We start from the raw sequence: 26453 nt of genomic DNA, 5'->3' as shown, positions 1-26453 counted from the left end.
TTTTTGCAAATGGAAATAGAAAAGCTAGAAGTAGGAATTCTCAGGGTTGAAGCTAAAAGCATCAAAAGCCTACAGAATACGGCTGATGGGCCTGCAGCATCCAATAACTAAAGGAACTCAGATGCTGGCAACAGAATGCCCAGCTTCATACCAGAAAATTATGGCTGCCACCTGCACTGGGAATGGCTACCTGCCTGCTAGTGGCTTAGCTGCAGCGCAACCCACAGCTGCTCAGCCAGCTGGCCCCTAGAGCCTTAGAACAAAGACAAAAGGGCCGGCAGTCTGAGTTAAGCAGCTCCTACATGTACAGGTCAGGGACAACCAGTAACCTGGGGTGGAAAATATTGTCCCGGGGGGGGGTGTTACTTTTTCTGCAGCAGTGTTTCTTGTTACATAGTTTCTAAGAAGCAGTGAACAGGGGCCAACTGCAGATACTTGGCAGTTTTATAGTTTTGAGTTTTATCTACTAAATACAATGAAAGACCAGAATTAGATCAAAGATCACTTTCCTGGGCATCAGAAAATGTCCCAGTGCAGAATGCCCTGATGCAAATTTCCCACTCAAAATGTCTCCAAAAACCCACACCATCGGGGACAACAGGGAATTGAGATTACTGCAGCCTAATTCTCATTACTGAGTATTCATGTTGAGATTGAAAGGTTACCTCTGTAACAAAGAGCATTCTTCTGGATTCCACTCAGGATACCTGTTTCAAGAAAAGCCAACAAAACAGCTGTGTTATTCATTTGACACAGTACATGTACTCCACTCCATTATCATTCAGGCAAGTTTCTAAAACTGTCAAGTACTTCTCTCCCTTTTGTCCAAATTATTGATCTCTTACTACTGATCTTCTGGGGAAGGTTAAAGGCGATTCCATGAGGGTTCCCTGACTCTTGGACTCAGATTTCCAAAAGCTCCCTGGCATGAGACTCAGGTCCCAGCTCCTCCAAGAACTGGTTTGTCCTGAAGCCACACCTCATAAAACTCTGTTCATGCTCCACAGGCATCTAAAAGCCACAGAACGCAAGATGAGATGCCTCTGAGCTTCTGCCTTCTTCCCTGGGTCAGCTCCACAATCGGCCTACAGACCACTTATACAAATTCAGGCAAAACACAACCTAGAGCAGGCACCGTTCCTTCAAAGGTGAGCTCCCACAACTTCCTTGGCTGAGGTTTGTGGCAAGGCATGTAAGCAATGGCTCTGCTGCTTTTAGCAAAGCCCTGAGGTATCCAGGAAGTCATTTCCAAACCATTTCAAATCCTCAATCTATTCCCAATAAATTAAAATGAAAGGCCTTACTGTTGGCGTAGCTCATCACATTTCTCGGAGTGTGCAGCAGTGCGCACGTGCAGATTCCAGCCCTACAGGGAGGGAGGGAAGAAATCAGCATGAGGACACAAAAAAGCCTGGATGCTAGAGGAGAACAATGCATCACCTAGTCCAGCATCCCTTCTCCTGCGGCAGTCAGCCAGATGCTTCTGAGAAACCCACAGAAGGGCCCTCCTCTACTGCCGAGCAGCAACTTTAAAAAAAACCAAACCCCTAATGGTATATACGGTATATACGTTTTTTGCCAACTGACAGCTTGGGTTAAGGAGCCATTTGCCACCTAGCTTATATATTTGAGTTTCTACAGCAGAGCAGAAACACACTCACCTGCCCTTCAATCCTGTGTATGAGTTTAATACTGGACAATGTTTAATTCTGTGCACTGCATTTAATATTAAAATAGACAACAGCAGCTCAAAGTCAGATAACACAGAATCTCCAGACATGGTGTCAGGTTTGAATCCCACCGATGTCAAATGGGCGTTCTGGATGTGGGGATTCATGATGCCCTGAGGTGGCAGAGATGTCTCCTTGGGGATTAGGGGAGGGGAGATATGCTGCAGTGATGCTGTCCAACAACATTTGGAAGGCACCATGTTGACTTCCCCAGGATAACATCAACCAGTCCTCATAGCGTAAGATCTGCTTGAAAGCCAGAGCGGAAAATGCACTCATCCTGGGCTCAATACAACTGTGTGCACTTTTTTTCTGCAAAAACAAATAACTCACCATCATACTTGAACATTCTATTTTACACAGAGAACACATGTGCGGAAGTACTGTTGGCGACACAGCATGATAATCATTCATCATTGACGGAGATGGCGATTCTGAAGATGGAGGCATAAACGAAGCCACTGAAGGTACCATAGGTCCTGCTGAAGGAAGGCATGATTCTGTTATGCAACACAGGTGGATGCCAACAAAATTCCAGGAGAGAGGATGCCAAGGGCAAAGGCCACCTTGAAGCTTGCTCCTACTGGATATCCCCTTCCCACCCCCCAAAATGATCATTTCCCATCAACTACTCTGCACAGTGAGGTGCCCAGTAGAGAGGGGACAGTAAGCAAATAATGCATCAGGGTCTGCTCCAGCTGAGCCCCTCCCATCCTCCCGGGCCATTATGAAGAGCCGCTCTGATGTAGTGGTTAGTGTGTCGGACACAGACCTGGGGGACCAGATTTGGCTGGAGGTTTCCTGGAGCTTCCTGCTTCTGCAGATGACGCTAAAGAGGGGGAGAAAAAGCAAGCGGCTCATTATTATTATTATTATTATTATTATTATTATTATTAGCAGGAGCAGGAGCAGCAGCAGCAGCAGCAGTATTTATTAAATTGGTATACCGCCGTCCATCCATACATCTCAGGGCGGTTCACAACATAAAAATACAAGATTAAAAACCCAGAAGATACAAAATAAAAACAAGAACAAAATGGAACTGTCAAGGAACTGCCATCGGCTCAGGGGCAAGAGGGGAAAAGCCGGATGGATTACAGAGATCCCCCAAAGATCGTGGGAAGCAGCACCTCCTCAGAGGAGGAAAGTAACCACGCCTCCAGTGGAGAGGAGCTTCAGGGCTCGGAGGAGGCGAGGCAGTGCCAGGACATCTTGCCTGGCGAAAGCAGGGAAGAGAGAGGTCCTCAGTTACCTGTGCCCTCCCTGCGCAGTAGGCTTCCACGCCGAGAGGGGAGGCGCAGATTGGGCGTCAAGAAACTACCGTATTTTTCGCACGATAGGACGCACCGGTCCATAGGACGCACGTAGATTTGGGGGGGGAAATAAAGGGGGAAAAAATTATTCCCCCCCCAGGCGCGGGGCTGGGGCGGGGGAAGCCTGAGCTTCCCCCTCCCCCAGAACGGGACCCAGAGCCATGCCGAAGCTGCGCGCAGCTTTGGCATCGCTCTGGGAGCTTGCGGGGCTGGGGGAGGAGGAAGCCCTCCGCCAGCCTCCAAACCGTGTCAGGAGACAGCGGGATGGCGCGCTGCGCCTCTCCCGCTGTCCCCTGAGTTTGCGGGGCTGTCGACGGGGAGGAGCAGGCTTCTCCCCCCCGCCAGCCTTCTAGCCAAGTCGGGGGACAGCAGGAAGGGCGCGCTGCGCCTCTCCCGCTGTCCCCCGAGTTTGCAGGGCTGGCGACGGGGAGGAGCAGGCTTCTCCCCCCCGCCAGCCTTCTAGCCAAGTCGGGGGACAGCGGGAAGGGCGCGCTGCGCCTCTCCCGCTGTCTCCCGAGTTTGCAGGGCTGGCGACGGGGAGGAACAGGCTTCTCCCCCCCGCCAGCCTTCTAGCCAAGTCTGGGGACAGCAGGAAGGGCGCGCTGCGCCTCTCCCGCTGTCCCCCGAGTTTGCGGGGCTGGCGACGGGGAGGAGCGACCCCTCTCGCTCTCCAGGCTTCAGCGAAAGCCTGCATTCGCACCATAGGACGCACACACATTTCCCCTTCATTTTTGGAGGGGGAAAAGTGCGTCCTATAGTGCGAAAAATACGGTACTCTGCTGGGGAAGGTTTAAGGACCGCCCACGCACAGATTCTGCCAGTGAATGAGCGAGCCAGGGAATAGTGGCGCTCTGCATGGTGAAGGGTTTTGGGCACCAATAAGGAAGCTTTTATGGACGCGGGTGGCGCTGTGGGTAAAAGCCTCAGCGCCTAGGGCTTGCCGATCGAAAGGTCGGCGGTTCAAATCCCCGCAGCGGGGTGCGCTCCCGCTGCTTGGTCCCAGCGCCTGCCAACCTAGCAGTTCGAAAGCACCCCTGGGTGCAAGTAGATAAATAGGGACCGCTTACCAGCGGGAAGGTAAAAGGCGTTCCGTGTGCTGCGCTGGCTCGCCAGATGCAGCTTGTCACGCTGGCCGCGTGACCCGGAAGTGTCTGCAGACAGCGCTGGCCCCCGGCCTCTTGAGTGAGATGGGCGCACAACCCCAGAGTCTGTCAAGACTGGCCCGTACGGGCAGGGGTACCTTTACCTTTACCTTTTTTAAGGAAGCTTTACAGCCGACCAGGGAGGCACTTGCCTGATTGCTCTCGAGTAACCCCCTGATATCCGTAAAGGAACCAATACCCCCCAGAACAGAACAAACTATTCACTGAGCCAAAGCCATTGCAACACGCCTGCCATTATCACACACACAATCCTGCTTACAAAAAACCAAAGGCCAGTTAGTGAAGCATCTGTAACATCCACCTTACCTGGAGATCTAGTTGATTTTCCCAGTTCTCTCTTCTGGCTAGAAGAGGTTTGAGAACTCGAGCTGGGGGAGCTTGGTTGCTCTGAAGACCTGGATCTACATCTGGGGCTCCTAGATTGTAACTGTTTTCTCCTGCAAGATTCAGAGCTCCTAGACCGTGACCGTTTTCTCCTGCAACGTTCAGAAGTCCGAGATCGTGACCGTTTTCTCCTGCAACGTTCAGAAGTCCGAGATTGTGACCGTTTTCTCCTGCAACGTTCAGAAGTCCGAGATCGTGATCGTTTTCTCCTGCAACGTTCAGAACTCCTAGATCGTGACCGTTCCCTCCTGCAACGTTCAGGACTCCTAGATCGTGATCGTTTTCTCCTGCAACGTTCAGGACTCCTAGATCGTGTCTGTTTTCTCCTGTAACGTTCAGAACTCCTAGATCGTGACCGTTTTCTCCTGCAACGTTCAGAACTCCTAGATCGTGACTGTTTTCTGCTGTGGGGCCCAGGGCTCCTAGATCGTGACCGAGTCTGACTTGAGGCATGGCCAGAGATTGAGTGTTGTGGAGCGTTCGGGTTAGAACTGGTAGAGCATGGCATTGGAATATGTTTTTCCTTCTTCTCACCTTCATGTCTGCAAAAGGCAGAAAAAAACAGGATTTGAATGACTTCTCTTTTCCAAATGTAAAAGCAGAAATCAGATCTGCCAAGATGTTATTGTTGCAAATGGAAATCAACTAGAAATAGGAATTCTCGGGGTTGAAGCTAAAAGCATCAAATGTCTACAAAATACGGTTGATGGGCCTGTAGCATCCAATAACTAAAAGAACCCAGATGCTGGAAACAGAATGCCCTGCTTCATACCAGAAAATTATGTCTGCCACCTACACTGGGAATGGCTACCTGCCTGCTAGTGGCTTAGCTGGAGCGCAACCCTCAGCTGCTCAGCCAGCTGGCCCCTGGAGCCTTAGAATAAAGACACGAGGGCCAGCAGTCTGAGTTAAGCAGCTCCTGACTTCCGGTCTGCTGCGGAGGACAACGGCGGTGTGCTGAGTGTCGTCCACGACACGGAGCCGGCAGAGAGGCTTGGAGGGCAGCGCTAGAGTTCAGCGCACCCCAAAAAAACCCCCGCAGGTGTGTGGAGACCCAAGGGTTCCAGCGGAGTGAAAATTCTCTCCCCCCCCCCGCCGCCCAATCAATTTTAAGTCTGAGTTAAGCAGCTCCTACATATACTGGTCAGTGACAACCAGTAACCTAGGGCGGAAAATATTATTCCTGGGGGGGGTGAGGGGGGGTTACTGTCAGGGATGAGATTACTGCAGCCTAATTCTTATTACTGAGTATTCATGTTGAGATTGAAAGGTTACCTTTGTAACAAAGGGCAGTCTTCTGGATTCCAGTCAGGATGCCTGTTTCAAGAAAAGCCAGCAAATCAGCTGTGTTATTCATTTGACACAGTACATGTACTCCACTCCATTATCATTCAGTCAAGTTTCTAAAACTGTCAAGTACTTCTCTCCCTTTTGTCCAAATTATTGATCTTTTACTACTGATCTTCTGGGGATGTTTAAAGGTGATTCCATGAGGGTACCCTGACTCTTGGACCCAAATTTCCAAACACTCCCTGGAACGAGACTCAGGTCCCAGCTCCTCCAAGAACTGGTTTGTCCTGAAGCCACACCTCATAAAACTCTGCTCATGCTCCACAGGCATCTAAAAGCCACAGAACGCAAGATGAGATGCCTCTGAGCTTCTGCCTTCTTCCCTGGGTCAGCTCCACAATTGGCCTACAGACCACTTATACAAATTCAACCAAAACACAACCTAGAGCAGGCACCGTTCCTTCAAAGGTGAGCTCCCACAACTTCCTTGGCTGAGGTTTGTGGCAAGGCATGTAAGCAATGGCTCTGCTGCTTTTAGCAAAGCCCTGAGGTATCCAGGAAGTCATTTCCTAACCATTTCAAATCCTCAATCTATTCCCAATAAACTAAAATGAAAGGCCTTACCGTTGGCGTAGCTCATCACATTTCTTGGAGTGTTCAGCAGTGCGCACGTGCAGATTCCAGCCCTACAGGGAGGGAGGGAAGAAATCAGCATGAGGACACAAAAAGCCTGGATGCTAGAGGAGAACAAAGCACCACCTAATCCATCATCCCTTCTCCTGCGGCAGTCAGACAGATGCTTCTGAGAAACCCACAGAAAGGCCCTCCTCTGCTGCTGCTGCTACTGCTGCTACTCCCAGCAAGCAACTATTTTTAAAAAAAAACACATAGCGGTATATACATTTTTTATAAAAATAAAACACTAAGTTCCACTTAGTGATATGCCCAATACCCATTGATGGACCTTCCATCTATAAAACTGCATAATCTCGTCATTGAAGGTCATGAGAGTCCGTGGCAGTGCTCAAAACTAGCCAGGTGCCAAGCACATTTTGCACCTGGCTACCAGACACTTAGAACCAAGTGGAGATGCCTGGTTAGATAAGTTAGATAAGACAGAGCAGTTGGCTCCTTACCTCTCTCGCCCTGACCTAGCCACTGTGATCCACACGACGGTCACCTCCAGACTGGATTATTGTAACTCGCTCTACGTGGGGCTGCCCTTGAGACTGACCCAGAAACTCCAGCGGGTGCAGAATGCTGCAGCGAGACTCCTTACGGGGTCTTCGCTGCGAGATCACATTCATCCGGTGCTATACCAGCTGCACTGGCTCCCAGTGGAGTACAGGATCAGGTTTAAGGTGCTGGTTTTAACCTTTAAAGCCCTATACGGCCTAGGACCCTCGTACCTACGGGACCAACTCTCCTGGTATGTCTCACAGAGAAACTTACGGTCTTCAAATAAAAACATCTTGAAGGTCCCAGGCCACAGAGAGGTTAGGCTGGCCTCAACTAGAGCCAGGGCTTTTTCGGCTGTGGCTCCGATCTGGTGGAACACTCTGTCACAAGAGACTAGGGCCCTGCGGGACTTGACATCTTTCCGCAGGGCCTGCAAGACAGAGCTGTTCCACCAGGCCTTTGGCCAGGGCACAGCCTGACTCCCTCCCTCGGCAATCTTTGCAGAGCTCTGGCCCAATGGTTGCCAGTGGCTTGATTTGAATTAATTTTATAATGAATGATTTTAGAGTGTTGTGTTGTGTTGTACTGCTGTACTGTTTTATTGTTGTTAGCCGCCCTGAACCCGGCTTCGGCTGAGGAGGGCGGGATATAAATAAAATTTATTATTATTATTATTATTATTATTATTATTATTATTATTATTATCAATCGTATGATACATTCTAACGCTATAATGCTTTCTTTACCAATGTTTCTGACTGGACTGCAACCTTAATCCGCTGTCTACTTTAAGTCCAACTTCCTTTGATCCCAGAAGCTACTAGAACAAGTTTAATTATAGACAGAGGGAACTGGGAATCCAAAGTCAATTGAGAACATGTCTATCATAAGGCAGCTTTTACAGGTGAAACCTGCAGAAATAGCCAGACAGATTGCGCAAATCAGACACACACAGTATTTATTCCCAAACTTCTTGATTGTTGGACATTTTACGGGAATAAAATCTACAGATATCCAGAAGTCAATTAAACCCAGTACATAGAACACATTGTGTACAAAGGTATGTAATGGGGGGGTGACTCACCTTCAACTGTTCACATTCTACATTACACAGAGAACACACATGTGGAAATATTCTTGGAGATGCAGCATAGTAATCATTCATCATCGATGGAGTTGGCAATCTCTTCAGCTTCTGGACATCTGCCTGTGAAAAAACTGGAAGCCAAGAGGCTTTCACCACAACAAAAGGTGACTCAATAGGATGCTGAGGTTTCTCATGGATTTTTTTCTGGCCACTGGCAGGTCCAGGTGGCATCCCGGCTCCTGCTGGAGGGAGGCCTAGCCCTGGCCCCTTGTTGGAAGCATCCATGGGGGGAAAGGACTGCGTACTTGATGTGCTTCTCTGGAATCCCATCTTTCGTATAAGCTCTTCTACCGCCTTCATTTGACTACTGGTTACAACAGAGGGCGCCGAAGACACGAGAGCCGTCTGCTGTGTTGGAAATCCTTTCACGTTCCCCTCAGTTGATGCATCAGAATTATAGTCTTTGACCTCAAGAAGAGTTTCAGTATATTTATATTTGCTTTTATGCCCGTAATCAATTACCTTGCACTTCACCATGCTACCACGATCATTGTCACTGCGAAACATTTCCTTTTCTCTGCTCTGAGAAGGTAAACTTGGTAACTGATGAGTCATTTTGCGCATTCGGATGTTCCTCAAAATCAAAGGCATGTTTTCTACTGTCAGCTGATCATCCGGATACCGACTAAGTTCCTCCAAGTCTTCATTAGATAAGCCAAAGTTTGCTAAGATGCTCGAAGCACTCTTGGTTGTATAACGGTTCTGGATACATGTGGCTTGTTGTGCAAACTCTCCTGAAGTGATCTGGCTACTATTTACAAGCGGAAAGTGAGTAGCACATCCCTCTTCCTTCTGGTACCGCTCTTGTCTAGGATCCATTCCATGTTGCGTGACCTGAACATGTTGCGTGACCCTCATTTCTGGTCCCATGACCCTTTGAGGCATTCTGGGAGGAGCAGACGGGTGTTGCCTTTGAAGACCATCCGGTCCAGGTCCCGGTCCTGGCCCCAGAAAAGGGCCACGCGGCATTGGACCAGGTGCATTAGGCCCCCTCGGCCTTGGAGGCATGTTTCCTCTAGGGTTAAACATGGCAATTTTCAGAAATGCTTCATTTAACAAAGCATAAGATGCTATAGAATGGGTTGAAGCTACCGAGTTCAACTGGTGAAAAGCCAACTGTGTCTTAATCTGAGCAAGCTACAAAGGAGGAGGAGGAGGAGGAGGGCCCAACAGAAGTGGGCTGGCAATGCCAAGGTTCAGAGAATTCACAAAAGGTGCAAAATTTTCCAAGAACACCACAAAGCTGAAAGTTAAACACACAAAAATTAGATTACATTTGTTTTTAATCTACTTTCTAAAATGGTTCTACTGCCTGTAAGTAAATTGTTTGAAAAACACAACAGTTTTGTTTTTTTCTCAGTAACAACTTGTTTCAGCAAAGGGGTTGGGGGTTTTATTCACTTGTCAACTGAAAGTCATTTCCTATGTGTTTCAACGCACTACAACTTTTGAATTTAAAAGGCTTTATATCCCACTCTAAACCAACCATGCAACAAGCATTTCAATTGAAAACCCATGTGATTTTAATGCATTCTAGCCACATATCAAGTGTAATTTAATTAGGCCTTTAGAAAGATAATAATTTACACTACAACGATATGCAGAGTTAAATTATTATTACTAGTCAGCAGGTTCCATTCAATTCAATGTCACTTACTTCCAAGTAATTAGGTAAAGGATTGTCCTATAAAACAATGTATTTCATAGAATCATAGAATCATAGAGTTGAAAGAGACCACAAGGGCCATCGAGTCCAACCCCCTGCCAAGCAGGAAACACCATCAGAGCACTCCTGACATATGGTTGTCAAGCCTCTGCTTAAAGACCTCCAAAGAAGGAGACTCCACCACACTCCTTGGCAGCAAATGTATTTGACAATGAAGATGTGGTACAAGCACTATTTATGTGACCTCCTCAACTAACAAAACTAGAGGAGTTTGAAACTTTGTGGCAAGAGCTACATACAATTCCCCAACTAAATAGCTTCAACAATTTCAACACAGAAATTACTTAAAGATACTATGTGGGCAGGGGAAAATCACAGAAGAGTAGCATGGAAAGTGCATTAACAGACCACCTGGTCCATCCCCCTGGCAGGACCCATAGGAAATAAGTTGTCAAACTACCATCAGACTCAGTAATCTGCTATATTGGTGACATATCAGTCTTTAGAAAATTCTTCTAAAGGTTTACCTACCACTGCTATCCAATATAATTTCATAGCCTTCCATCAGGAGATTCTAGCCTTAATATGTTCCAAAACCTTTTCTTTCTTAATTTATGATGAGTTAAAAAAAAATTGGAATAAGTTTTTAAAAAGACTAGAGGCATTTCTGATAAGTATTGTTGGCATGAACATCCCAAATGCCTTAGGGAGGTATTTTTATATGCAACGGCTGCAGCTCGGACTTTGGTGGCTAAGGGGTGGAAGGAAGAAAATGTCCCAACAATAACGGATTGGCATAACAAGCTACAAGAATTTGCTGAAATGGCGCAGTTGACAAATAGCCTGAGAGGCAATTCAAAACAAAAATTTATGGAAAAGTAGGATAGATATAAGATATATGTTCAAAAATACAGTAAAGGTTCGCTATCTATGCTAGCATTCAATTGACGTTGGAGAGAGACTGAGTTGAGACTACATTCATTTGTAAAAAAGGAAGATACAACAGGATAGACAAGAAGTCCAAAATGTTGGTACATATATGATTTTGTAATATTTTGTCTTGTTTTTTCTTTTTTTAGGTATATAAACTTTGTATACATGCAGAAAATTATATTATAATAAGCCTTGTAATGTATGGTATTTTTCGCCCTATAGGACGCACCTTTTCCCCTCCAAAAATGAAGGGGAAATCTGTGTGCGTCCTATGGGGCGAATGCAGGCTTTCGCTGAAGCTTGGAGAGTGAGAGGGGTCGGTGCGCACCAACCCCTCTCGCTCTCCAGGCTTCAGGAAGCTATCAGCAAGCCTGAGGAGCCCGCTGCGGATAGCAGCCTGCTGACCGGAGTACAGGGCGCACTGAAGCCGCGACGGGGGGGGGGAGAAAAAAAAATTCTTTATTTCCCCCCAAAAAAACTAGGTGCGTCCTATGGGCCAGTGCGTCCTATAGGGTGAAGAATACGGTTATATGATGTTTACCAATGTAACATAAGAACGTTAATAAATAAATAAAACTCAAAAGGGGGGGGCTTTTCTTTCTTAGACTGGACGTGTTACACACCAGAGGTGTCAACTTGTGCCCAAGATCGAGGTGGCCCAGTGTGTGTGAGACATCGTGAGCTCAGAACGCATCATGCTCATGTGAGGTCATGCACGTGACATGCGTTACACATGCAAAGTCGCGTCGCCAGGAGGGGCCCAGTGGGAAGCCCAGCGCAGCGCGGCTTCAGTGGCTAGCAATTCCTCCTCTCTCTCGCTCAGGAGGAGCCTGCCACTGAAGCCGCACCCCATTTGGCTTTGCGCTTTGCCTCCTCCACCCCAACATTCAGGAGGCATGGCCCCCTCCCAACAGATTTTGAGGGAGCCAAAGACACTGCAGCCCCATAGAGTTGCTGCGCATGTTACAAGCAGTTAATGTTTTCAAACAGGCATTAAACAGAAATGTGAAGGCCCATAAAAATCCATGAGAAAACAGTTTTATTCACACAAAAAATTCTTCCAGCTTCCTCATCTAATGAAAGAAACTGATGAATCGGAAAATACACCAACACAATTGAGGAACAAACATGTAAAAGTTGATAAACCCATTTCTATTTGTGCAAAGTTAATAAATACTGCATACATTCTCTGGGGAAAGGAAACTAAATTTTCTAGTTTTCTGTGAAGCAAAAGTAGTTGTCGCTCCAAATGTTCAGCCCCTGCAACATTTTTGCTAAACTCATTCATACCATATTAAAGCAAAACAAATAACCACTTTGCTGAGAGCAGTGCAACATCCCCCAGCAATGTGTGCTTATTTATCTAAGGAATCAAGTGCTGCACCTCTATCTGGCATTCCCTACAAGGAGCTCAAAGTGGCCTCCTTTGTTCTTCCCCTTCACTTCTCCTCAAAGAAAGCTGGTGAGGAGGGTTAAGCAGCGAGAGAGAGACACTGGACCAGGGCAACCCATTGCGCTTCATGGAGGAACAGCAGCGCTAATCTCGGTCCTCCAATCCTAGCCCAACGCAATAACCACCAAACCACACTATTCCTGAATATTATCACAAAATAGTCAAACGTGTTTTACCTCAATGTATCCATTTCTAAACATATTTTACATTTTTTAATGTGTTCTAAGATGCTTGTAGACCTTTGAGTAATGCCAATGAATAATACTGATAGTATCCCAAACTATTATTATCATATGTGTTTTGGTACTGCACCATAAAATTCAGATAAATGCAAAATCTGAAGGATATATGTATGTTTCAATCTGTGTTTCAGTCAGGGATGTGAGAATTGGGTTAGTCTGCTTAAGAATGCAGAGCAGGGGCAAATTCACCTCTAGACCTGTGCAATATTGTGATTAGTAAAGGTAAAGGGACCCCTGACCATTAGGTCCAGTCGTGACCGACTCTGGGGTTGCAGCGCTCATCTCGCTTTATTGGCCGAGGGAGCCGGCGTTTTTCCACAAACAGCTTCGAGGTCATGTGGCCAGCATGACTAAGCCACTTCTGGCGAACCAGATCAGCACACAGAGACACCGTTTACCTTCCCGCCGGAGTGTACCTATTTATCTACTTGCACTTTGACGTGCCTTCGAACTGCTAGGTTGGCAGGAGCAGGGACCGAGCAACGGGAGCTCAACCCGTCGTGGGGATTCGAACTGCCGACCTTCTGATCGGCAAGTCCTGTGGTTTAACCCTATTAAAATGAGAGTCAAAATGAGAGTACCCCTAAACAATTTTTAAAAAGAAAAAAGCACTCTCTGTAAATCTATACTCTTGGCCACCTGGGAATTCAAGACCTCCACTTGCCCTCGGATGAGGCCAGGCAAGCCTGGAGACTTCAGGCCAGACCTGGAGGACGGGCAACCCTACTTGGCTTTGCAGGAGGTTGGTATAGATGACCCTCTGGACTGCAGTGCTTTCTGTTCAGTGTTCTAACCCAGTTTTAGGATACTCCATTCCCACACACCGCATAGAATCATAGAATTGTAGAGTTGGAAGGGACATTCGAGGACTTCTTCCTGATGTTAATTCAGAATCTCCTCTCTTGTAACTTGAATCAATTGTTTTGGGTCCTACTCTCCAGAGCAGCAAAAAGCAAGCTTGCTCCATTTTCCATGTGAAAGCCCTTTAGATATTGGAAGATGGCGATCAAATCCTATGAATTACTCTCTCCTTTGAAGCGGGCCAAATGCATTTTAAGACAAGATTTTGTTGTCTGAAAATATGCAGTTTGAAGACTTTTAAAGGCCATTTAAAGCATTAGGGCCATTTAAAGACATACAAAACAATCAAATCAAAGATGCATTTCTGCACCCAGAGGGCTATCATCACTGAGAAAAGCTTACAGGTCTTTTTGTTGCCTGTGAATGACCTCTTGCCTCTTTTATCTAGCGATGTCTATTTTCAACTTTTAAGAACAGAAGAGGCACAGCATCATTTAGCACAGTTCCAGGGAAAGGAGGGAACTCATTGTCTGCCTTTCCCTGCTGCCTTTAAAAGCCTGTTGCTAGCATTCAGTTGCCGCAAGGCCACCACTTCCACCTACTGAACTATGAATAGCATGACTGGTATTAGGCAGGTGCCTTCACGGCATCCCTTTGGGCGCCAGCTTTTGTTTAGACAAGCCTGCCCCAGTATTTAAAGTGATGTTGAAACATGTTTTAAGATGTTTTTAGTTTTAGGGTGATTTTAGTTTTCTGAATGTTTTACATGATTGATTTTTTAATGAATAATTTTATTGTTTTATATTTTTTGTAAACCACTTTGTGGCTTTCTCTCACAATCAAGCAGTGTACAAATTTTATGAAATGAACCAATGAAATTAAGTGTGGGAAACTGCAGTCAAATATAACTAGCAAGTTGACTAGTTAATGCACAAAACGGATGAGACCACAGAATTGTATTCCGAGACTCGGTTGGTCACCTGGAAGGAAGTTAACTTTCCTCCTTTGTTCATTTTCTTTCACCGTGTGAACTCACCGAGAGAGGACATCCTCAGACCACGCACACAGAAATATATTTCTTTATTCTGTAAACCCAAAATTTCTACCTGTATTATATCCCACTACGACACTAGAAACCTGGGAAGGTAACACGGTTAGGGAAGGGATCACAGGTGCTCAAGGCAAAACCAAGTTACCGCAAGGATCAAACGTTTACCAATTCTAAAGAAGTTCAATTCAATAAGTTACATTGACAATGAACGTCGTTTGACAATCTGGACCACCTCCGTCACGGTGAGAGGTCAGCCAGGATCTGGCAAGCAAAGAGAGCCCAAGGTTTCCTCCAGGCTCAAGATCTGCCGAAGAGGGCATGAACTCTGGCTTCCTGTCCAGCCTCAAGTTCACCAGGTGACTAACATTTTGTTTTGCTCTGCACGTCTCAGATGCAGAGCCATGGTAAGGCTCCTTCTCCTGGTCTACACGGAAGGCAAAAGCACATGTGCTTCAGGAACATATAACCAGGCAGGTGTGGAAGTAGCACTGGAGGATGCCATTTTTTGAAGCCGTACCTGGCTGAAAGCATCGAAGTGACGAGAGAAACCCCTTGAGCGCCACAGCCTCAACCCAGAAGCAGCCAGCCAGCAGATCCCACACCAAACAAGTCCACCCTCCAGCCTCCCTCACTTCAGCTCCGCGCATGAGATGCTGCCACCATGTTAATAAAATTTCAACATATTGAAAAGCAATGGGGGGGGAGGGGGGAAAGCATGTGAGACCCATTTCCACCAGCGAATGAGGTTTTGATCTGGGGAGTGCAAACCACATGCCAAGAACTGAAATATTCAGTTACACCCGAGAAGCCACAGGAAATTTCTTCACAGATTTTATGGGCTCTTAACTTAGCTTGGCAGATTTTGCAAGACTGTACTATGAACATAGGACACAGGTAGCGCTGTGGGTAAAACCTCAGCGCCTAGGACTTGCCTATCGTATGGTCAGTGGTTCGAATCCCCGTGGCGGGGTGAGCTCCCGTCGTTCAGTTCCAGCTCCTGCCCACTTAGCAGTTTGAAAGCACCCCTAAGTGCAAGTAGATAAATAGGGACCGCTTTATAGCGGGAAGGTAAACGGCGTTTCCGTGTGCTGCGCTGGTGCTGGCTCGCCAGAGCAGCTTCGTCATGCTAGCCACGTGACCCGGAAGTGCCTTCGGACAGCGCCGGCTCCCGGCCTTTTAAGCGAGATGAGCGTGCAACCCCAGAGTCGGACACGACTGGCCCGTACAGGCAGGGCTACCTTTACCTTTACTATGAACATAGTAAATTATATGGAGTCAAGAGAGCTGATCCATCTGGTGCAGTATTGCCTATAATAACTAGCAATGGCTTTCCAGGGCTGTCTTCCTGCCCTATCTTGAGATACCAGGGATATACAAGGCAGATGCTCTATTCCTAACAAAAAAAATTTTTCCTTCCAGTAGTCAAAACAAAAAAACAAAAATTTTTTGTTTTGACTATGGCAGACCAACACGGCTACCTATCTGTAACTGGCTCTATTCCTAAGCTATGGCCTTTCTGTACAGTATAATATGCTAAAGAGTAAACGGAGTACTAGGAGCACCAGACCCATGTTGATAACCAAAGCCGGTCCTGTTCTGGCCATATGTTTATCGGTATGCGCAGCCCCCATGAAAAGCCACAGTATTGCTACTGGTTATTATTTATTCCCACGAATAATATTCTGGCCTTTCCCCCTCACGCACTGGGCGTGGGGGAGGGGCCCTGGCGACGGAGCCTGAGGCCTGAGGGACTCCGAGAAGCGGCTTCCGGGGCGCCGAGGCCTCCCTCCCCTTCCTCCTCCCCCGCCGGGACCCCGCTCCTCCTGCCCCCCGCCGCCGCTTCACCTGCCTCGGGTCCCGCAAGCGCGGAGGGAAAGAGACGCTCAAGCCGCGCTCCTCCTTCGGCCTCGCCCCCGACGCCGCTCTGAGGGGAATAAGCGACACGGACGGCGGCGCCGCGCCGAGCATGCGCGCCCGGGTGGTTCCCGGATGGGGACGAGGGAGCATTCCAGGCAGCCAATCGGCTGGCGGGGGGAGGGGGGTATTTAAACTGAGGCGCCAACCGGAGAAGCCCCGACTTCGCTGTGCGGCTGCAGCCTCTGAGGAGAGGGAGCGCCTGATCCGAGAGAGCAGGCCCAGAAAGTACGGTACTTTTATTAGATGGCCCCCTTGTATAAGACCCCCCCCATTTGGGGGGATTAAAATTTCAAAAATGGGGGGGGGAGAGAGATTCCCCGCCGTGGTCGCTGAGGGGTCTTTGCAGCCCCCGCTTTGAGCATAGCTGTCAACTTTTCCCTTTTCTTGTGAGGAATCCTATTCAGAATAAGGGAATTTCCCTTTAAAAAAAGGGAAACGTGGACAGCTATGGCTTGGAGCCTCTCGCTGCTTCGCCCTTCTTTTCTTCCTTCCCCCCTCCTAGACTAGCCGCCTGAGAAACAGTTTTTATTCAAATGCGATTTTGGTTTTAAACGCAGTGTAAGGTAGTCTCTGTGGGAGTATATTGTATTTAATTATGGGGTATCAGAGTTTTTAGGGGGTTAACCAGGCTGGGATAGGCGGCTTGTTGGTTTCTGAATGTCTGATGTAGATTTTTTTCAATTGTGTTGTTCTGTCTGGGACAATGACAAGAAAGATTATTGGATCCTGTCTGTCTTGGTCCAGCCTTGGACTCACTGGGACTGTGAAAACTATTGCAGGGCAACCCTCTTGCAAACCCCGCGTGAGCCCTGCATGAGAAAGTACTGTGGAGAGTGTATTAACTTACGGTCTCTCTGTGTGGTTTGGGAGCTGCACGGTCAGGGGAAAAACAATGCTGTCCAGGGTTGGAAAGACTGCAGAGAGAATAATTGGGTGCACTCTTCCCACCTTGGATCAAATCTATGCTTCCAGGTGTCACAAGAAAGCTGCAGAGATAGCGCAGGATAGTGCACACCCCGGAAATGATCTCTTTCATCTTCTGCCTTCAGGAAGAAGGTCCAGGGTTATAAAGACTAGGACTAGCCACCTGAGAAACAGTTTCTATCCAAATGCGATTTTGGTTTTAAACACAGTGTAAGGTAGTCTCTATGGGAGTATATTTTTTTTAATTATGGGCTATCAGAGTTTTTAGGGACTAACCAGGCTGGATAGCTCTCTTTTTGGTTTTTGAATATCTGATGTAGATTTTTTTCAATTTCGTTGTTCTGTATGGGACATTGACAATAAAGATTATTGTATCCGGTCTGTCTCGGTCCAGCTTCGAACTCACCGGGACTGAAAGCTATCACAGGGCAACCCTCTTGCAAACCCCGCGTGAGCCCCTGCATGCAGGAGACTTCTAGCTGCACGTCCAGATGTGCCTCCCACTCCCCTCCTCCACGGGGCTGCGGGAAAGCCATTAATTGTTGTTGTTTAGTCGTTGTTTAGCTTTTTTCCCTCCATTTTTTGTTGTCATTTAGTCGTGTCCGACTCTTCATGACCCCATGAACCAGAGCACGCCAGGCACTCCTGTCTTCCACTGCCTCCCGCAGTTTGGTCAAACTCATGCTGGTAGCTTCGAGAACACTGTCCAACCATCTCGTCCTCTGTTGTCCCCTTCTCCTTGGGCCCTCCATCTTTCCCAAAGCGCTAATTAGGAGGTCGTTAAAAACAGGGAAAAGAAAAGCCGCCCCCGTGCACTTCCAGGAGGGATCGGGCAAAGCATATCCAGGTCTGCCCCAATCTTGCATGTAGGACTTTGCAGACACTCCCTGCCTGCCAGAAGGGAGTAGCTTTCAGCACAGGTAAAGGGACCCCTGACCATTAGGTCCAGTCGTGGCCGACTCTGGGGTTGTGGCGCTCATCTCGCTTTACTGGCCGAGGGAGCTGGCGTAGAGCTTCCGGGTCATGTGGCCAGCATGACTAAGCTGGTGAACCAGAGCAGCGCACGGAAACGCCGTTTACCTTCCCGCCAGAGCGGTACCTATTTATCTACTTGCACTTTGACCTCCTTTCGAACTGCTAGGCTGGCAGGAGCAGGGACCGAGCAACGGGAGCTCACCCCGTCGCGGGGATTTGAACCGACGCCCTTCTGATCAGCAAGTCCTATGCTCTGTGGTTTAACCCAGTGCCACCCGCGTCCCTAATTAATCAGCCATTTGCCTCAGTGCCTCACGCCCCACAAAAGCTTCAATTAGATTTATTTTTAACTGTACAATGCCATCCATAGAAATGCACCAAGGCTATTCCCACTTCAATTTTCCATTTCCATCCCCTTTAAAAAATATTTAAAACAAATTAAACATTTGTAAGTGAAAATGGTTCCAAGTCCGTTCGTCCCTCCCCCGCAAACTTTCTGCATTTCCAGTGCAACGCTTTACATCAGTATTTATGCTGAAACAAACTGGCAATGAAAATATAAAAAGCTTGTGGCTTTGAAATAAGTCCAGACAAATGATAAAAAAATCCTGGATATCAAAGAACACACTGTTTATTTACAGAGTTGTTTCTCTCGTGCATTAGAACCATCAGTTCCCATAGAAAATTCTGCATTTGTCTGCCCTTTCTTACAAAAAATATACATATATATTATTTTAAAATATACTTTTCACTCCCTCCCCCCCCCCATTTTTATTTTTTACCTAATGTCATCCGCTCTTCCTCAGTAGCATGTTGAATGCCTTCCGATCTGAGGGGCGCATCTTCCAGCGTCATAACTTTTATATGCCTGTTGTTTTTGTCCATGGAGTTTTCTTGTTGAAACAATAGGTTTATTAACGTAGATTTTTTTTTGGAAAGGACAGGAAGTCAAGTTTATGTACAAAATTATTGTAGGAAGACTTATATTCTTTTGTTGGATTTTTGCTTTGACAAAACTGATTTATAGATGTAATTATGGATAATAAAGCATGATTTTTTAAAAAAGAAATGTCCCCAGATTCATTGAAAAAAATATGGTAACCATACCCAAGGGTTATCCAGACCAACCCCTGGCCATGCAGGAATGTCGATGTCACCATAAAGACCCTCATGGGGCCTCACCACAGGGTGGGGGTGAGTGCAGAAGGTGGAGAAACAGCAGCTGAGCAAGGGCTAAGCCCAGGAAGCCCTCCTGCATTGAGCAGCGGCAGCAGAGACAGCCCCACAGTGCTCTTTAGCTGCAGCTTCTCCCCCCTTCCTGACCTCCATGCACCAGCTGAGGCTCCCTCTGCAAGCCACCCCACCCCCCAAGGCCAAGAAGAGAAGAGGAGCCAGTGTGGTGTAGTGGTTGAGAGCGGTAGACTCGTAATCTAGGGAACGGGGTTTGCGTCTCCGCTCCTCCACATGCAGCTGCTGGGTGACCTTGGGCCAGTCACACTTCTCTGAAGTCTCTCAGCCCCACTCACCTCACAGAGTGTTTGTTGTGGGGGAGGAAGGGAGAGGAGAATGTTAGCCGCTTTGAGACTCCTTCGGGTAGTGATAAAGCGGGATATCAAATCCAAACTCTTCTTCTTCCTCTTCCAGGTGACATGGTGCTTCACCACGCCAAATGAAACCCACCCACCTTCAAAAATCACAACATACTAATTCCATCCCCACTTTAAAAAAAAACATTGCAAAGGAAAGAGAGTCCTGTAATACTCCCAGGAAAGTCCCTAGTGGGAAGGGGTCTCAGCTGTCCCAGCTCATCCTCTCTTCCCAAGCGACAGTGATGAAGAGGGGGAAGCTGATAACCCTGACATTCCTAAGCTAAAAATGTTCAAAGAACCTCATGTCGCCGATAGACAGTTGAAACCACCCAATAGTACCCAGGCTATACACGGACTTTTGCCTAATGCTCCAAAAACTTACGATTCAACTGGTGCCCGGATACTTACCTTTACACAGGAGGACCAACTTTCCCTACTACATCCCTGGCAAAATAGGACAAATGAGGTCCCTGATCATGAAGCTGGCTCTTCACTAGCCAGTGATCCCCACCTTGCAGTACATGCCTCCTTAATACTCCCAAAGGCACAGAAGGAATTAATAGCCTCTCAACCATCCATACATTATGTGAGGTATGGAAGTGAGAGCTGGACCATAAAGAAGGCTGATCGCTGAAGAATGGATGCTTTTGAATTATGGCGCTGGAGGAGACTCTTGAGAGTCCCATGGACTGCAAGAAGATCAAACCTTTCCATTCTGAAGGAAATCAGCCCTGAGTGCTCACTGGAAGGACAGATCCTGAAGCTGAGGCTCCAGCTCATGAGAAGAGAAGACTCCCTGGAAAAGACCCTGATGTTGGGAAAGATGGAGGGCACAAGGAGAAGGGGATGACAGAGGATGAGATGGTTGAACAGTGTTCTCGAAGGTACCAGCATAAGTTTGACCAAACTGCGGGAGGCAGTGGAAGACAGGAGTGTCTTTTCCACCTTGCAGGGGGTTGACCTGGCTTGTGTGACAGAGACCTGGGTGCACTTCAGTTGCCTTCCATGAGATGGTACCCCTCGGGTTTCTCCATCCTTCACTGTGGGCCGAGGGGGAGGGGTAGCATTGTTAGTTCAGGAGGATTGCTCTTTCAGGGCTCTGCCAGAATCATCGATGTCAGGCATTGAATGTGTTGGCCTGATGTGGGGCACCAAGGAGAGCTTGGCTGTCTGGCTGGTGTACCGACCACATAGCGCACCGGCAGCCACCCTGTCAGGCCTGTTGGAGGTGGTGGCAGGCTGGGCCTTGGAGTTCCCTAACCTATTGGTTTTGGGGGACTTCAACATCCATGCTGATGCCACCCCCTCATGGGCTCTGGACCTGGTGCCTTCCATGGCGACACTAGGGCTCTCCCAGTTTGTTTTGGGCCCCACATCAAGCAGGCCACATGCTGGATGTGAGCTTTGGTGCAGGCATAGATGTGATCATGTCCTCCCCTGTGGAAGTGCCATGGTCTGAAAGCCAGAATTGACTTCCCGCCCCCACCCTGCTTGGGTGGCAAGCCTACTTGGGTTCACCTGCAGAGGCTGATGGATCCTGACGGATTCCGTCAGGCCTTGCGGGACTCTGCTCCCCCTGGCAGCTCATTAGATGAGCCTGTTGAGAGCTGGAATAACCGGCTCTTGGTGGCCATCCATGAAATCGCACTTAGGCGCCCTCTGTGACCCCGCTGAAACCAGGGCCCCTGGTTTACTGAGGAGCTCTGGAAAATGAAGCGGGACCTCAGACAGCTAGAGAAAGTATGGCAGCATGCTCGCGACAGAGCCTCAAGAACATCTTATAGGACACTTAAGAAAGCCTATGAGATGGCAGTGAAAGCTGCTAAGAAGTCCTACTTCTAATTAGGTTGTTAACGTCCCCGGAGGGACAGCCAAATTTAAATATGAATTCGATTCATAGCTGTGAGGCATTTGCGAGCCTTTTTGCAGAGAGTCTCGCTGCTCCGCCGTGACCTCCCTGCTAATTTGGATACAATAACAGAACTGGAGACTCCTCGACTGTCCTCTGGTCCAGTATTGGACCACTTCGATAGGATACCCCCAGCCAATGTGGACAGACTCCTCCTAGCTGGAAGGCCCACCACTTGCCTCCTTGACCTGTGCCCGTCCTGACTGATTAGAGTGTGTCCAGATGAGGTGCGGATCCCCCTGGGTTATCATCAATTTGTCCCTTGGCTTGGGGACATTCCCAGGGGAGTTGAAGGAGGCAGTGGTGCGCCCGCTCTTAAACAAAAAACATCATCAGATCCTTCAGATCTATCCAATTACCACCCGGTTTTGAACCTTTTGTACCCGGGTAAGGTAATTCAGAGAGCGGTTGCTAAACAGCTTAGTAGGTTTCTGGATGAAACATCAGCTTCGGATCCATTTCAGTCTCGCTTCCTTCCTGGTTATGGGACTGAGACTGCTATGGTCGCCCTAACAGATGACCTCCGTAGACAGCTGGATCGAGGTGTGTCGGGACTGCTGATTCTTTTAGATTTCTCAGTAGCCTTTGACATGGTCGACCACGAACCTTTGGACCACCGCATGGCCGACGTAGAGATTCAGGGCACAGTCTTACAATGGCTGCGCTCTTTCCTTTCAGGTCGGGGACAGAGGGTGGCGCTAGGGGAGCTGTCGCGGCACCCCTTGGTGTGTGGAGTGCCGCAGGGCGCAATCCTCTCCCCAATGCTTTTTAACATTTTTATGCACTCCCTGGTCCAGAAATTTGGGCTGGGTTGTCATCAATATGTTGATGACACCCAGCTTTATCTGTTGATGGACGGCCATCCTGACTCAGCCCCGGACACACTGACCAGATGCTTGGAAGCTGTGACTGGATGGCTGCGTGGGAGCCGGTTGAAGTTAAATCCTTCAAAGACAGAGGTCCTCCGGCTGGGTCGGGATGACATGGGATTGGGGGGCCAACTCCCATCTCTTGTGGGGGCTCAATTAGTGCCAGCACCTTCCATCAGGAGTTTGGGTGTAACCTTCAACTCCTCCCTCTCAGCTACAGCAAAGGCGGCATTTTTCCACCTTTGCCATACTAAGCAGCTGGTCCGTTACCTCTCTCGCCCTGAACTAGCCACAGTAATCCATGCGACGGTCTCCTCCAGGCTCAATTATTGTAACTCACTCTACATGGGGCTGCCCGTGAGACTGACTCAGAAACTCCAGCAGGTGCAGAATGCCACTGCAAGGCTCCTTACGGGGCCCTTTCCGCAGGACCACATTCATCCAGTACTATACCAGCTGCACTGGCCCCCGCTGGAGTACAGGGTCAGGTTTAAGATGCTGGTTTTAACCTTTAAATCCCTATACAGCCTAGAACCCTCGTATTTACAGGACCGCCTCTCCTGGTATGCCCTGCAGAGGACCTTACAGTCCACAGACAATAGTATCTTGGAGGTCCCGGGTCTCAAAGAGGTTAAACTGGCCTCGACCAGGGCCAAGGCCTTTTCGGCTTTGGCCCCAGTCTGGTGGAACGCTCTATTGCAGGAGACCAGGGCCCTGCAGGACCTGACATCCTTCTGCAGGGCCTGCAAGATGGGGCTGTTCTGCATGTCATTCGGTCCAGGGCCAATTTGACCCCCCTCTATGGAACCCTGTAAGTTACCTCTTTGGCCCTTTTATTGGCTCATGTGGGATCAACATGGATAGCTGGTCCTGATGAATACTTGAGGTTAACAACCCCTATGGTTGTAATTCATAGGCAGTTATTTAATTTTATCCTGATTCTAATTTTTAAACTGTATTTTAATCAATTGTTTGATTGTGTTTTAATGTATTTGATATTAGCTGCCCTGAGCCCGGTCTTGGCCGGTTAGGGAGGGGTATAGATAAAAATTTACTTCCTTACTACTTACAGGTGCTGGTGGGAGCAGCAGGTTGAAGTGGCCTTCCCCACGGGCAAAAGGAACCCCAGGATGACCCCACAGCTTGGGGGCTACTGCCTACCATAGTCTTGGATTCAAACAGAAATCAAGCCTGGTCTCACTTCGTGTCGAGACCCCGAGCCCTGAAGCCCCCTTAGATAATAAAAAAGCCAGACACAAATATTAAGTTTAATGGGATAAAATGGGCCATAACTTTATTGGTTACACATGTGAGCGCTTTGGCTTAGGCATTGGGTGAAAGAAGACTATATCCTGACTCCTGCCCATCTGCAGGGAGCCTCCTAAGAATAAACGACCGGTAGGGGGAGCCCTATGATATACATCAAATCATGGCACCCCCAGGGGTTGTGGCATGGCCCTAGCCCACGCCCTGATCCCTTTAACGGGATACCCTTAACGAGGAGGGACAAGCGGAGGCTACAATTTCCCCTCCCATAAACAAGATTTACCCAATGCCTAACCGCCACTCAAGCCTCAAAGGATCGCTGCCAACACCCTCACACCTGCAACCAATCCCTAATGCCCTTGACGATATCAACCAGCCAAACATCACTTCCCAAATCGGAAAGGTGAACGCCGTCATTATGAAACAAGGCCTCCTGCCTGTAAGTAATGTTGGGGTGTCGTATCACCCGTCCATTCAAGAGCTTCACCTTATATGCCACCTTACGATTAATAACTTTCCTGGCCCTGTCGATTGCCTGCGGGCGGGAGCAATCTCGCCAATGCCGCCTCACCAGCATTTCAGACCAGATTAAGGTCAGGTCTGGGAACAAAACAGCCAGTTTATCAAAGTCCTCTCTCATGCATATGTTTAGGTCATTGCCGTTCCTTTGACCCAGGTCGTTCTCTCCAAGTTGAACAATCAGAGCGTCGGGGGGGCCATGCAAGGCAGCTCTGGTCGTCACGATTGGCATAAATTCCTCCCATTTCAAGTCACACCTTGTGCCCCAGGAGACACTGACATTTTCAGGAAGCCCTAGGCAGCTACCCAAGCCAGTACTGATGGCACGCACACGGGCCCAGTGGATAATACAGTGTCCTACGATCCATATGTTTATCACGGGGCAACCTGAAAATAAAGGAGTGACAGAGCGTGGTTACCATGGGTTCTTGCAGATATACCTTCTATATGCATCAGATCTCCAGCATCCCATATCCTTGATTCTGTCGGTTGGCACACCCCAATGGGCAGACATCGTGGCAGCATCAATCCTAAAGGAATGCAAAGCAAGATCCACAGCCGAGAGACCACAGGCCTGGAGAGCTTTCCGCATCACTGGGTAAACTGGTGTCGAGCCAGGCGAGAGCGATCTTGGTGAATAAGGAAGGGGCCCGGACCAGGACGCCTGAAGCAGGGGTATCTCCTGGCATCCTTTACGGGACACGGGCCCTTGCGCTCTGATGCCGAGAGTCTGATAAGGGCTCCTTTCCCTGATTTTAGATTGTTGGATGCATATTACCAATTCTAAGACAAATTTATGTCCTCTAACAGTAACCCCCTGGAGGAAATGCCTGGCTCACCCCCATTGACAACTTCGCCCACTCTGAGGGCCCCAGATAATACTATGGCATATACTGCCAAGACAGGCGACACTCGTATTTTAACCAGCCAATGACTCTTAAAACCCTACAGATATGGTAAAGGTCAAAAGTGATCATTTTTCTACTCTCTGTGTTTGGTGGTTGAAGTCTACCCCAACACTCATCGCCCTGCATACCATGAATGCTGCACAGGGATCAACAGAAGATACATTTGCTGAAGAAGGCAATAGCTGCAGCTTGGATGGATAATGTTTTAGCCATGCGACCTAGCCTCCAGAGGTACACGAGGCAATACTTGATCCTCCGTAGGAGGCTGGCAAGGTCTGAGTTAGATTTTGTGCGGAAAGCAATAAAATCGGACCACGCCTTTTTGTAGGATCTAAGCATGGATGGTGCAAAAGGCAGATACTCCGTGCATCACGTCAAGCTTCCAAGCGTCCAAAAAAATGCTCTGGGATTGGCTCTGGTAACTGCTGGGGCTCAGGCGCTAAAAATGGATCCATCAGGAACTGAGATAATGCACCAGCCATGTTGTTATTAACCCCCGGGATAAATTTGGCGGGGAAAACGATGTTAAAACCCAAACACAACAGGAGAAAGGAGCAGAGTACTGAGATACTCTAGCAGTCCCGTGCCTAGTGCGTGGGGGAGAAGCACCAGAAGCTTGCTTCTTGTTGGTAGGCATAGCAAACGATAGAAGACAGCTGCGTATACATGAGATTGCAAACCACTGAGGTCATTAATGTCTACACTGGCAGGCAGCCTGCCTGAATCAAATACTGTCCTCACAGACTGGCAGCAACACCAATCAATATTGTCTACAATAATGGGCAGCATGCACCAGGGAGCATGGCTTAGTATCAATAAAGTCTACACCGAGAGACAATGGAGTACACCTCCGGGGGAGAAGTCTAACAGTGCGCTAGCAACACCGAAGTGACCTGCCTGGGGTGCAAGCCAAATCATCATCATCGTAATCATCATAATAATAATAATGGGTTGTCTCAAATGGTTCGTCAATGGAGTTCTACTTGTGCAGCAGGATTTCTTCCTCTCGCTGTGCACCCCCCCAAAAAAAAAGTGATCTGGAGACTCCACAAACATTTTTGAGCAGTTTTTGAGTGCAGAAGACCATGGGAGAGGGGAGAGGAGGAGGAAGTAGTTCTGGTGCAGAAGCAGAAGTCTGCTGGGTGAGTGGGATGGCAGCACTAGCTATGACTCATGGCAGGTTTCTGCCCAATTTGCACACACTATTTCCTTTTGGCCACCATTA

The 26453-nt window shown here is 48.2% G+C and overlaps 1 protein-coding gene across 1 annotated transcript in view; it reads right to left on the bottom strand.

The window, feature by feature from the left end:
- Positions 1–9047, bottom strand: part of ZNF638 (zinc finger protein 638) — a 93414-nt gene extending 84367 nt beyond the window's left edge. The window contains exons 1-3 of the mRNA XM_053402218.1: positions 8144–9047; positions 6505–6566; positions 5866–5907 (exon numbers count right to left, since the gene is read on the bottom strand). Coding sequence (XP_053258193.1) covers positions 5866–5907; positions 6505–6566; positions 8144–9025 — 986 coding nt within the window. The 5' untranslated portion in view covers positions 9026–9047. The remainder of the gene's footprint in view (positions 1–5865; positions 5908–6504; positions 6567–8143) is intronic.
- Positions 9048–26453: the final 17406 nt, after the last annotated feature.

This window comes from Podarcis raffonei, chromosome 9 (genome assembly GCF_027172205.1).
Source record: "Podarcis raffonei isolate rPodRaf1 chromosome 9, rPodRaf1.pri, whole genome shotgun sequence".
Taxonomy (NCBI): domain Eukaryota; kingdom Metazoa; phylum Chordata; class Lepidosauria; order Squamata; family Lacertidae; genus Podarcis; species Podarcis raffonei.
This window is presented reverse-complemented; position numbering and strand designations above follow the sequence as displayed.